The sequence below is a fragment of the Theropithecus gelada genome, chromosome 3 (assembly GCF_003255815.1).
Source record: "Theropithecus gelada isolate Dixy chromosome 3, Tgel_1.0, whole genome shotgun sequence".
Classification (NCBI taxonomy): domain Eukaryota; kingdom Metazoa; phylum Chordata; class Mammalia; order Primates; family Cercopithecidae; genus Theropithecus; species Theropithecus gelada.
Window position 1 is genome coordinate 111,536,980 of NC_037670.1, and position 13,513 is coordinate 111,550,492.

The 13,513-nt window shown below is 41.7% G+C and overlaps 1 protein-coding gene across 1 annotated transcript; it reads right to left on the bottom strand.

Moving 5' to 3' along the window:
• Nucleotides 1-1,267: 1,267 nt before the first annotated feature.
• Nucleotides 1,268-13,297, bottom strand: GATAD1 (GATA zinc finger domain containing 1). Its single transcript, XM_025380607.1, has 5 exons — nt 12,694-13,297; nt 11,803-11,928; nt 9,907-9,966; nt 5,991-6,174; nt 1,268-4,315 (listed from the first exon to the last, which is right to left on the bottom strand). Exons 1-5 carry the CDS (start codon nt 12,946-12,948, stop codon nt 4,125-4,127), a joined length of 816 nt encoding a protein of 271 aa, XP_025236392.1. The 5' UTR covers nt 12,949-13,297; the 3' UTR covers nt 1,268-4,124.
• Between the last annotated feature and the right edge of the window lie 216 nt (nt 13,298-13,513).

Consider the following 13,513-nt stretch of genomic DNA (forward strand, 5'->3'; position numbering starts at 1 on the left):
TGATCATGAGTCACTGCAGCTCAAGTGATCCTCCACCTCAGTCTCCTAAAGTGCTGGGATTACAGGCATGAGCTACTGTGCCTGGGCTCCTTCCATCTTTTATAAAAGATGCTTCTTGTTTGCAGAATTGCTGTCATACAGTTCTACATTCTGTCTTTTTTTCTCTTATTTATTGTGAACCTTTCTGTTATTACTAGCAATCTTCCTCGTGGGTCACCATTAAGATGTGTTTAAATAAATTACCGTGCATTTGTGCATCTGACCCAATAATTAATGGCCCACCTCTTGTGGGTCATTTGGGTTCCTTCTCCTTGGCACAGACCTTCTCCTGGCTTATGTTTCTTGGGTGTAGGAGGTACACCCTCCTACCAAAGGTATGGCTCACACACTTGGTATGAAGTAAACAGCACAGTTCTTCAAACATGTCCAGGGAAGCCAGACAAAATCCACAAAAATGCCTCTCCCTTTTCTGGGCATGACAGAAACTTCATTCTAAGCTTGTGCATTGTTTAGATGTAGACACAACACACATGCATGTGTATAAAGCAAATAAATACATTTCCCTCTATTGTTCATTTGATTTCACCTACTTATGACTGAAATGGAAAACTTATTAGGCCTGGAAAAGTCTTTCACAGCCGGGAACTGGAATGGTTTGGGATAATTTCTTTCAAACGCTCATGTTAAGCTTTATTTGTCTTAAGAGAACTATTTAAAACTCATCTTAAAAACAATCTAATACTAACCCAGAATATAACAATCTAAGTTTTACTTGACTATTCACAATTTAAAAGTTTCAGCCAAAGTTAATATGAATTAATAACTAAAATATCAACAAGCATTTTAGTTAACAGTATCTAATTCAGACCCTACACTCAGCATCTCCCATAAGCAAGAACCTGGGTTAGGTTATGTGGAAGTTAGAGATGAGTAAATAAAACACAGCATTCCCGCCCTACAAGGAACAAAGGGATAGGAATGATGATGGAAGTAGAAACTTAAATGTGATGACAATAGGATAGAGATTGATTTCAAAAAGCCATGGGAATCTGACAAGGTCTCAAAGAAAGAATCTGAAGGCATTAAGAAAGGTCTTTGGAAGGTAGAATTGGACAGAACAGTACGAACAAGGGCTCAGAGCCAGAAAAATTAGGCGGGTATATGGGGGAAACATTTTAGTGGTAATGAGGAGACAGGGCTGGGAACACAGACCAGGGCCATATCAGGTTTGGCCTCAGCAGAGAAATGTAAGCAATGGGAACCATCGCACTGGGTGAAATTCCATCTTTATTTTAAAAGATGGTACACAACCATCTACCAATTTATAAACAGATGGTCAATTTATAGATTTTTAAAAGTCTACATTTTAATATTTTACATTGTGTTCATTTTATTAGCCATTTCTGGATTTTCCCAAAATCTATTACTTATTAATGATGAATCTATCTACTTCAAATTCTTTTTTTTTTTTTTTAGATGGATTCATGCCCTGTCACCCAGGCTGGAGTGCAGTGGCACGATCTCAGCTCACTGCAGCCTCTGCCTCCCGAGTTCCAGTGATTCTCCTGCCTCAGTCTCCGGAGTAGACTAGCTGGGATTATAGGTGCACACCACCATGCCTGGCTAATTTTTGTATTCTTAGTAGAGACAGGGTTTCACCATGTTGACCAGGCTGGTCTCAAGCTCCTGACCTCAGGCGATCCTCCTGCCTCGGCCTTCCAAAGTGCTGGGATTACAAGCGTGAGCCACTGCACCTGGTCTCTACTCCAAATTCTAAGTACTATACTGTTTTGGTTTTACATACCATTTTTGGTTAAATAGCCCCATTTAAATTGTTTAAATAAATACATCCAAAGTAAATACATTGTGAAAAATACATTTTAATCCAAAAGTTTTGAATATTAGCACTTAGAAAGTCATTTACAATCAATTTTACTATAACCTTTGTGAATAAAGAGATCACTATGTATGTGTAGCTACCTACAGTTGTTTCTTTCCAACTCACAAACCGTAACTATGTGGGAAAAGGGTAAGAGTTAAAGCCACTGCAGTTCAAAATCATTACAATCAACTTAGATTCTGCAAATTTTCCCAGGGTTGAAAAATGCTGGTTAAATCAGGACAGAAGTGGAGGCAAGTAAGTGCACCTACTCCTCCCCCATTTTACATGTTGCTCCCTTACTTAACTGGCAAAGACCTGCACCTGAATTCCAGACAATTTCATATACAACAGGCCTCTTATTACGGGTCCACAGCAGATGGTTTAGGGTAGACGTTTTAAAGATATCAATGCTAATGGCCTACCAGTGACTTTCATGACTTCCCAATCTTCATTTTAATGGTAGTCAAGAAACTATCAAGCGGGATGCCTGATCTCAACATGTTTCCTCTGTGGCTTTGGTGAAGCTGACTATCTGCAGTATAAAATCTTATGGTTTGATTGGAAGTCTTGTTTTTGACTAGAAACAGTAAAGAGCAGCTTTATTAAGATCAATGGAATGGTTCTGAATGCCTGTTTGCTACAGAAGGATTAAATGAAAGTTTTTCTTTCTTTTTTTTTTTTTGGAGACAGAGTCTTGCGCTATCACACAGGCTGGAGAACAGTGGCGCAATCTTGGCTTACCGCAACCTCCACCTCCCGAGTTCAAGCAATTCTCCTGCCTCAGCCTCCCGAGTAGCTGGGATTACAGGCCTGCACCATAACACTCAACTAATTTTTCTATTTTTAGTAGAGACAGGGTTTCATCATGTTGGCCGGGTTGGTCCTGAACTCCTGACCTCAAGTGATCCATCCACTCAGGCCTCCCAAAGTGCTGGGATTACAGGTGTGAGCCACTGCGCCTGGCCTAGATGAAAGTTTTTAAAAGCCTGGGCTAGTAAAATCATCCACCAATCATTTTTCTTATGGTTAAAGCAGCCAAAAAGCTGTCACAGCATTTTTGAGATGAGAACATAAGGCTTGTGTGGCTTTATGATAGATACTGTTAGTCATTTTATTTGATTAAGCCCTTGGTCAGTCATCTATACCTTAATTAATATTTTGTTCTTATAGAAAAATATAAAATGTCCATTTTATGAGTTTCTAGAAATAAATAATGGAGAAAAATAGATACTACCTGTTCCTAATGGTCTCTCTGGAAATTACAGCTTTTGCCTAGGAAGATACACATATAGAATATCATTTAAGTTCAAAACATATTTCATTACATTCTATCCCTTTTAATTTTTTGTTTTTTTGAGATGGAGTCTTGCTCTGTCACCCAGGCTGGAGTGCAGTGGCACAATCTCAGCTCATTGCAACCTCCACCTCCTGGGTTCAACCAAGTCTCCTGCCTCAGCCTCCCGAGTAGCTGGGACTACAGGTGTGCACCACCATGCCTGGCTAATTTTTATATTTTTAGTAGAGACGGTTTCACCATGCTGGCCAGGTTGGTCTTGAACTCCCAACCTCAGGCGATCCGTCTGCCTCAGCCTCCCAAAGTGCTGGGATTAAAGGCGTGAGCCACTGTGCCCAGCCATTTTTTTTTTTCCAAGACAGAGTCTCACTCTGTTGCCCAGGCTGGAGCACAGCAGCACAATCTTGGCTCATTGCAACCTCCGCCTCCTGGGTTTAGGTGATTCTCCTGCCTCAGCCTCCCAAAGATCTGGGATTACAGGCAAATGTCACCATATCTGGCTAATTTTTGTATTTTTAGTAGAGACGGGGTTTCGCCATGTTGGCCAGGCTGGTCTCGAACTCCTGACCTGAGGCAATCCACTTCCCGACCTCAGGTGATCTGCCTGCCTCAGCATCCCAAAGTGCTGGGATTACAGGCATAAGCCACTGTGCCTGGCCTTAACCCTTTTAATTTTCTAAGTAACCAGTAATAAATAATCTAATGATTACTAGGTAGTAGAAAAAAACTTTTGAGTCATTTTTCCAGCTAAGAATTTCATTTAAAGATACCTATGACATATCCTGTGGTACTAAGAAGATCAGAGAACTGGAAATCCAGTTTTTTTGTGATATTTTTAAGAGACAGAATCTCACTCCATTGCCCAGCCTGGAGAGCAGTGATGCAATAGCTGGGACTACAGGCGTGAGCCACCACACCAGGCCTGGAAATCCAGTTTTAATTTGTGAACTACAAATGGTTGGCAACTGTTTCCTTAATTGTTATTGCAGGAGTAGGCCCAACATGAGTCCATATGTAGCCCTTCTCTGGTCTGGTGGGAACTGTGGGAAATGGTGATGACCGTGACTTGAAATACTCAGAAGGTGCATGACAAACAAATTCCAAGTATTCCATCTTCCTTGGAAGATCTTCCTCTGGCCCTGGAAGGCAGCCAAGGGAAAGGTTAAATACATTTTTGACCATATACATCATTTTCATAAGATGTTAAAATTTCTAGACACTGGGAGAGACCACTCTGGGAGCAACCTGGCATTAGCCCTTGAAACATGCAGTACTTTGAAATTATTCTTAATCATTTTTTCTTCTTTAATGGCTTAAAGAATATGGAATTCTCCCAAAAACAGTGATTGAACACTTGCATCATGTTTATTTTATACCCACACTGTTGTAAGTTTACACATATCAATACTTTCATTCCTCACAGCAACCTTCTGAGGTAGGCATTATTATTATTCCCATTTTACACATGAGGAAAGTGAGGCAAGAGAAACTAAGAAATTTGCCAAAGTCACATGGCTGGTAAATGGCGGGCTATGAACCCAGACACTCTGGCTCCAGAACTGGTGTTCTGACCTCACGCCATGCTGCCTCGCTGTAGGACAAGGATGCATATCAGAATCTGGGGATTAGAAAGAGGAGGCAGTAGAGGAATCCCGAAGGTGATTCTGATAATCACTGCCTGTGCTGGGATCCTGACCCATAGATACGGTAAATAAAAGTTCTATGTACTTATAAGCAGAAGGCTAGAACTGTTTGGTAATGTACCAAACTTGACATGTAGGTGAGAATAACAGTGGTATATTATTTGTCCCTGGAGTTCTCTTCAAAAAAAATTTATGCTTGTCCTCAGGATGCAAAAGTAATGATGCATGCTCATTGCAGAAAGATTAAAAAGTCTGAAGTAACTTTAAAAATCTGAAAACTTTTAAAATTGTATTAATCACTAAATTCTTGTGAGTCTATGTCAAAACTGTTTTGGCAGCTTTGAAATTAACAACAGCACAGCAGCTGCCATTTCAACTATCAGCCTTTATATTATAAAGGCCTAAGATGACATGTGTAGCATGCAGAGGTATGCATACTGAGAACTTGCAAGTATGGGATAACTGCGATAGTTCTTTTCTAAATTATTTTTGAATAGGTTTGTATAAATAAGTAACCTAAATAACCAAGTTCCTGAGCAATAAATTCTTGTAGTACAGTTTAACCCTGGGTCACTCTAAAAAAAACCTTATCCGTATCACTTCTTAGTAGATGCACATTGCTCTAACTCAAAATAACTGATAGCACTCAAACTCCAGCTACATAAAATGCCTCATATTTTCTATAAAGCTCTAATTTTTTTGTACTTAATTATATTCATGCTTTTTTCTTATGGACTGAACTGCATCCCCCCCATCCTCCAAATTCGTATGTTGAAGCCCTAATCCCCATGTGATGGTACTTGGAGATCAGACCTTTAGGGAGGCAATTAAGGTTAAATGAAACCATAAGGGTGGGGCCCTCATCTGACAGAAATGGTGTCCTTATAAGAAGAGACACCAAAGAGCTCTCTCTCCATGAAAGGCCATGTGAGGACACAGCAAGAAGGTGGCTATTTACAAGACAGGAAGAAAAGCCTCCCCAGAAATCCATGTTACCAGAACCTTGATGTTGGACTTCAGCCTCCAAAACTGTGAGAAAGTGACTTTCTGGTGTTTAAGCCACTCAGTCTGTGATATTTTGTCCTGACAGCCCAAGCTGACTAACACACTTTTTTACATAATATTGGAGAGTTAACTAAGTTAAAGAACCTGTGCCATTTGTCAAACTTGCCTATGATATAGGAGGCGGGATCAAATTGGTCTCTGGGGCTAGAGAGGGTAGGAATGAGCCACGTCAGTGCTGCACTCTTCTCGCAATACTGGTCCTGGATAAAACCTCTGATTTGAGCGTAGTAGGGCTTTCCATCTTGTTCATCAATCACAGAAACAACATCACCAATTTGGTAATATACTCCCTGGGTGAAAGAGAAGATAATCCCACATTGAAAATAAAAATAGAACACCACAGTTATGAATGAATCTTAATAGGTAAGCAAGTTTTCAAAGTGGTCAATAAAAGGTGTTCAAGATAGTCTAATGTATCAATCAATGTTTATATGTTTGGTGCCAATTCTAAAGTTGTTTCACTTTTGAATGAAAATTATACATACACATTCGAGGGTGCATATATGACAGTTGACATCTGGAGAAAACATTTATTCATACAGTACTTTGATTTTATATTGCTATAATACTATCCCTACTTTTTAAAAAATAGATTTTATTTTTTACAGAGGTTTTAAGTTTACAGTAAAATTAAGCAGAAGTAGAGAGATTTCCCATAGACTCCCTGCCCCCACACATGCACATCCTCCCCTATTATCAATAACCCCACCCACCACTGGAGTGGTACACTTGTTACACAGATGAACCTACACTGACACAGCACCATCAAAGACCAGAGTTCACATTAGGGTTCACTCTTGGTGCTGTGTATTCTATGGGGTTGGGCAAATGAATAATGACATGTACCCACCATTATAGTATCATACAAAGACAGTATTAATAGTTTCACTGCCCTAAAAATCCTCTGTGCTCCGTACTGTCCCTACTTTGTTAGCCACAGTCATGAAGTGGTAGTAAGGTTAAACGGCTTGCTGAAAGTCATAGAGACTGCAGCCGAAGCTCCTACATCAGCTCAGTAGTCTTTCTCTGTACTGTGTTGAAAATCAATGCTGATTTAATAAGAATGCATTCTACATGCCACCCTCCCCAACCATCCATTCAAAGAAAATAGATACCATGAATTCAAACCAAAACAAATTCAAACCAAAAATAATCTTTGGATTATAGTCTTCAGGATATGTTTACCTCAACCTATTGTACATCTCCTAGACTCACTGCTGCCTTTCTCTTCCACTCCCAGTTGAGTTTTATATCCTTCCACAACAGAACTACTAGTACTTCTGGAATTCAAGGCTTTGTGTCTCATTCATTTCTGTTCCACTTTATACCCAACTAACTAATGTGTACATGTCCTGTGTTAAATCTTCCCTATGACTCTAGCATCCATCCTATGTCCTCTTTCCTGGGTCTTGAGCTGGAAATAATCTCTCCTCTAAACACCCATAATGGTTGATCCAAATCTTTATGACATCCAGCACCTCCTTAAGTGGAAGTAGTTTTCTCGGTGGGATATACTGTCCTTGACTATGGAAACAGTGTAATTAATTGCTGCTTCCCTTCAAACAGGGACTTGGCAGCAGGTAAACCTGCAGGAATGTGTACCTCAACCATAAAAACACTTCTGAGGAAATACTTCCAGTAACGGAACTGTAACATAGCACCTGATAGGCCAGGAGTTTTTTCCTGGTGGACCCTTTATCCAAGTGTCTGACGGTGGCTGTTTCATCTGGGTCACTATGGATGGGTCTGGTCTATGCAGGCCAGTCTGTTACTTGCTAGTTCCTACCCATCAACAGCTGGTCCTTCCTCCCAGTCATTAGTCCAAAGTTATTTATCATATCGTTTGCATTTATGGTTTGCTTTGTCCACATGTATAATCAATATTCCCAAATTCTAAATGAGAATACTTGCTTATCATAGGCTTATCATGCATATCACAGCATACTCAAATGTATGCTGAATGAATATGAATCCAAAACATCTGCTTTCATAGTGTGAAGGCAGAAATGCAAAGACAATGTCTTAGTGAAAGATTCCAGTGGTAGGCAGTGCCTGGCACATAGTAGGTATTTATTAATATGTGCTGTGTTGTGTACATATATATAACACCAAACAGGACTAAGTCACTGATCTGAGTGGTCTCCTCATTTGCTGAGAGGATTCAAGGTTTCTGGTGGAGAAAAGGGATCCACAAGAGAACAGCACTAGCTTAGGCATCACCAGACCTGAGTTCATGGAGTTGTTCTGCCACCGCCATGCTCCAAGGAGGCCACTCAGCCATTCTGGGTCTTGGGTTGTCACACTCTTGACCGTTGACCCCAGTGGCTCCCACTCAGGCTACTCTTGCATGCCTGATCTGGGCTCTAGCTCAGTGGCTGGCAATGACCTCTTGAACTTGCCACCATGGTGCTGCCTGCCAGTGGCACTGCTGTGACAGCCCCCACAATACTGGGCATTTGCAACATTGCTTGACTACTTTGTAGGATTATTGTCCTTACCACTTAATAAACATGGGTGGCAGACAATACGAAAGTACAGTCAGTCACAATAACAGGTCCCACACGCCTTTCCATGGAGACACACATGGAAATCATTAGCACACTAAACCCGTAGCTCAACAAGTTGCTTCTGGCTTTAATCTGTAAATTGTGAAGGTAATGCACAAATATGAAAATATGATAACTCCTACATTCATTGAGTGCTTACTCTGCTAAGTGCTTAACACATATGATTTCACTTGACCCACCGAGGTAGAAACTATTTACAATTCCTATTTTAGAGATGAGACATCAGAGAGGTTGGTCCTCGTCGCATAGCTAGTCACTTGCTAAAGCTATAGAGCCAGGAACTATGCTCTAGGCTTAAGCTCTGGTAATGAGACTGCCTCACTCCATGACTTGTTGGCTATGTGATCTTGGACAAGTTAATTAACCTCGCTATGCCTCAATCTTCTCATCCAGAAAATGGGGATAGTAGTATCCACCTCATAGGGTGAACTGAATGAAATAAAGCATGCAAAATGTTCAGTCACTGATACATTGCAACTGTTTGCTAAACTTTAGATATTTTATTAACAATGTATTAAATGCTGGAAAAACAAGAGACATGTTTGCCTGTATACAGACTTCTTTTGTTGTTGGTTTTTCCCAGCCCTGCTGAGGAATGCCAGTGTAACCCTGTGGGGAGGAACAGTTTCAACTATATAGATTGCGGGCTTTAAAAAAAGTATACTTAAGGGCATAATCACTTCAGTTTCTCAGTCCACCTGGGTCAAGTATAAAGCACTAACTCACACCACTGTCCCCTAAATGATAGTTCAGATCCCAAAGCACCAAATAGCCTTCATTGGTTGCTGCCTGTGCCGTGCCAGGCCTGCTGATCCTTGGGGGGGTCTATGTTCTAATTCCTTTCCTAAGACTTCTGGTTTAAACACAACAATCTGTCACTTCTCTCACTGAGGTATCAGATGTCCATGGACTTTGGCCCTAGGAAACCTGACCTCCTCATTCTTTTATCAAAACATCTTGCAATTCCTCTCACCATGGATTTCTAGTAGGTGTTAATCCTCACTACTGCCCTTACTCAGCTCAACTCCACTTAAAGGCATTTCAGAATCTCTGGGCCTACTCTACCCATCTGACACCACAGTCTACAACCTGTACTAGTCCAAATCCTGTCTCTGTTCTTCTTGTTCTTCAATGCCATCACACTAATGGCTCACTCTTCCATGGTTCCACACTATACAATCAGCACTCTAAGAACACTTCCTATAATCTACACTAAAAAACAATACTTAAGATCCTCATATCATATGTCAGTAGGCACCTTCTCCTCCCACTTCAGCTCTAGATGAGATGTTTGAATAACAGTCACTCATGGGGGAAAATAGTTAGGAAGGGAACAAAAAGTATAACCACACCTTAAACAAATAAAGAGGAGATACCTTTAGACTAATCCAACATTTTAGTGGCACATTACCCACTAGGCCCAACTCTCCCTTCAGTAACTCTACAAAAGCTTACCTTGTAGAAGATTGATTCTGCAGTGATTATAGTGGAAACCGACTCAGGAGCTTTGATGGGCTATGAAAATACAAAACACGTTAGCACATTCATAGTATGTATGTGTGTACAGGTATTTTCCCAGCCCTATGAGAGTTCTGTAATTTGAGAAATACTAAAATGTACTGTTTGGTGACAAGAACTGCAATAAAAAGATAAATGATTTTCTGAATGTTGTGGCAAAGCAGTCTACTTCCACGGCAGTTTCTGCTACTATTAGCTTAAAAATTGCTGAGACAAAGAACAAGCTTCGATTATGCTGCTGAAATCTAATGCAAAGTCCTCTCAGAGCTTCACTACACATAAACATTCCAGTTATAAAAATGTACCTGCTCTAATAGCCTGAGCATGACAGAATGCAAGTAATAAAAAATGTACAGATGAATACAAAGTGAAAAAGTGTCTCCTTGAAGACATTTTCCAACTCAACTATTTAGCCATAATACTCAACGTCGGTTTTCTAGCAAGCTGGAACTAAGGCTTTAGAAACTTTGACAGTTCTTAGCAATTTGCTACCATCCAACCATTTTTGAAATCCCTACTAAAGCTTCAATACATACTTTTATGCCACAACATAGAAAGTAGGCCTCCCCAGATGTGTCTTGCTTAGTAACATTGAAGAAAGAGTTGCAGACAAATGATAATGAATTAATTGCTGAGAACATGGTATACTATACTTAAAAGGAAAAAAATGTGCATATGTGATACAAATACCAATAAGATATTTTGCATAATCAACAAATGCCTTGCTTAACTAAATTATAAAAATCTTAAATAAATTAGAAGCAACTACTCTGAAAAAGAAAATACTTTGGGGAAGGGAACATCACACACTGGGGCCCATCGGAGATGGGGGGCAAGGGGAGGGAGAGCATTAGGACAAATATCTAATGCACATGGGCCTTAAAACCTAGATGATGGGTTGACAGGTGCAGCAAACCACCATGACACATGTATACCTATGTAACAAACCTGCACGTTCTGCACATGTATCCCAGAATTTAAGGTAAAATTTTAAAAAATTAATTAAATTAAATTACATTAAAAAAAAAAGAAAGAAAATAGTCTGCCATCTGCATAAGTCTACTGCAGGGTCCCTTTGTGTTTTAGAAATAAATATGCCCAACTTCAAAAATGTCTTTACGGGTAAGTAAAACATTCCTGTTCTGAAAGAAAAGAATACCATACTGAGACTTTAAAAAATAGTCCATAATGCACTGTCCATTGTGTTTGAACATTATCCCTTGTTTATAAAAACTGATAATTTAATTGCAATAAAAATATGCTTTCAATTATTTCCAGCACAGGTCTTTCAACAATGTCTTTTCTTAGAGTAGAAGAGATAAGGCTTAGCAGAATTTTTGACTCATATTCATCAAATACATCATCATCATAAGTCAATAAGATACATTTTCTGGGGCTTTAATAATAAATAAATATGCAAATGATGAGTTCTAGTGTTAATATTTACTTAATTTTTAAAGAATGAAAAAAAAGTTTTCTTAGTGTACCTGGCCATATCAAGAACCATAATCTCTCCTCTTCCTTTCCATAGAGAACCCCAAAAAATGGGCTCAAGGCTGATGTTTCTTTTAAACTCATATTTTATATTTTCCAGGGGAAAAAAATAAAAGCTAAAAAAAAAAAAAAAAAAAAAGGAAAGAGTATTATTACCTTTAAAAATAGTGAGCCTCCTGCAACAGAGCTCATTCCCTTTTGGGGAGTCTGGACCACTCCCCAGAATACTAAGGAAGGGCTACCAAGGGCAGAGTCCAAGGTCAGTGGCGGGAAATGAAGGCAGTGGCAGGATACACACAACATCATTACAGTAAAAGGCACTGTCCACAAATATCTTACATTTTTCAATTTAAATATATGTCTTCTCCCTTTTCCTTTGGTGGAAACTTTCTTCTCAGCAGCCGGAGCAGATTTGTATTTAGTGTTTCTGAGCCGAGCAGACCTCCTGTGAATTTCCTGCTTACTCTGTTACACAAACAAATTAAAGAACAGAGAAAGAAGTAAAAAGTGTATAAAGGTTGCAATACAATCATCTTACAAGGATCCCAGAGTATGTACTTTATAGGAGTATTTAACAATTAAGAGCGCGCCTTTGCTTTTCAACAGAGGTAATTTCAGCAACTGGGCTAAGTAAAACCGGAAGTTCAGCACCGGAATCTCGGAGCTCGCTGGACAGGCGTCTCCACAGCCTCCAAAAGGTGTGAGCTGCTTGTAATAGGTCAGGAGGCGGAAGTAAGAGTCAGTCTGGGCCAAGACAAACACTATTCATTTGTTGTGTCTACAATAGAGAAAAACACTTAACAACTTTACTCCCTAAGGCCAGATAACGTATTAGGTTATGGCGCCTCCTACAACTGAATACTTAAGCTGCCATTTACAATAATGACATAATAATCTTACTTCATAACCTGATGAGACAAAACCTTTAACAAGCAATGAGGTCCAGCACCTGCACTTGTGGCATGACCCTGTTTACGACTGTGTAGACGTGTGCATATTGAGATTTTCTTAAGGGCTTTACATTTTGGTTCTTACTGCTTTGAATTTCTTGTAACAGGTGCTTTGGAATGGGTCAAACCAAAGATCTCAGTAGGAGGTGGGGAGGGGCGTTCCAGCCGGCAGGACCACGGCGAGCCGGGAAGCCCGGGCCCGCCCGCTCCCAAACCACCCGGCCCCTGCCGCCTAGCGCCCGGTCGGCCTCCGCCGGCGGGAGGGGCCGGAGGAGCTCACCTGCTTGCCGCCCCCGCCCCCGTTGCTCTGCGGAGGTGTGGCGGAGGTGCTGGCGAAGGTCGCCGCGCCGAAGCTGCCGCCACCGCCGCTGCTGCCCCCAGTCCCTCCAGCCGCCCCCGAGCCTGCGCCCCCGCTGCCTGCGCCGCCCCGGCCAGTGCAGTGATGGCAGAGGATCTCCCCCTGCGTGCCCTTCTTCCACATGGAGGACGACGTGGTCTTGCATACGCTGCAGGTGGGCTTCAGGCCCAGCGGCATGGTGGCCGGCTCGGGCGGCCCCCGCGGGCGCAGAGACACGGGAATGGCGGACGCTAGCCCGGCCGCCCCCTGGTCGGCCCACCACTCCCGGCGATAGGAAGAGCGGTGAGGGTGACAGCACCGAGCTGCCCGTGAAGGGACTAGGCCGCTAGCGCTGCCGCGTGGAGGCGGGAAACGGCTTCCGCCGGCTCCGCCGGCTCGGCGCCCAGCACCAGCCCCGGGAGGCCCGAGGCACTGGGAAGCAGGACCGGGAATGGAATATGGCCGGCGAGGACGCGGAGGCTTCCGGCGGTGAGCTGGACCCAGGGCCGCGCAGCCCGACCGCCTGACCGGAAGTGCAGCACCCGGAATTACTGGGAGCTTGCCGTAGTTCCGCTTGCTGTCGCCTAGGGGCGCGGTTCTCAAACTTTTTGGTGTCAGGCCTAGAATTTGCGGGGTAAAATGCAGGACGCCCAGTGAAATGTGACTTTCAGGTAAACGACGAACAATTGTTTTTAGCGTGAGTGTATTTCATGCAATAATGGTTTATCTGAGAGAAGTTTAACTGGGAGTCCTGTATTTTTAT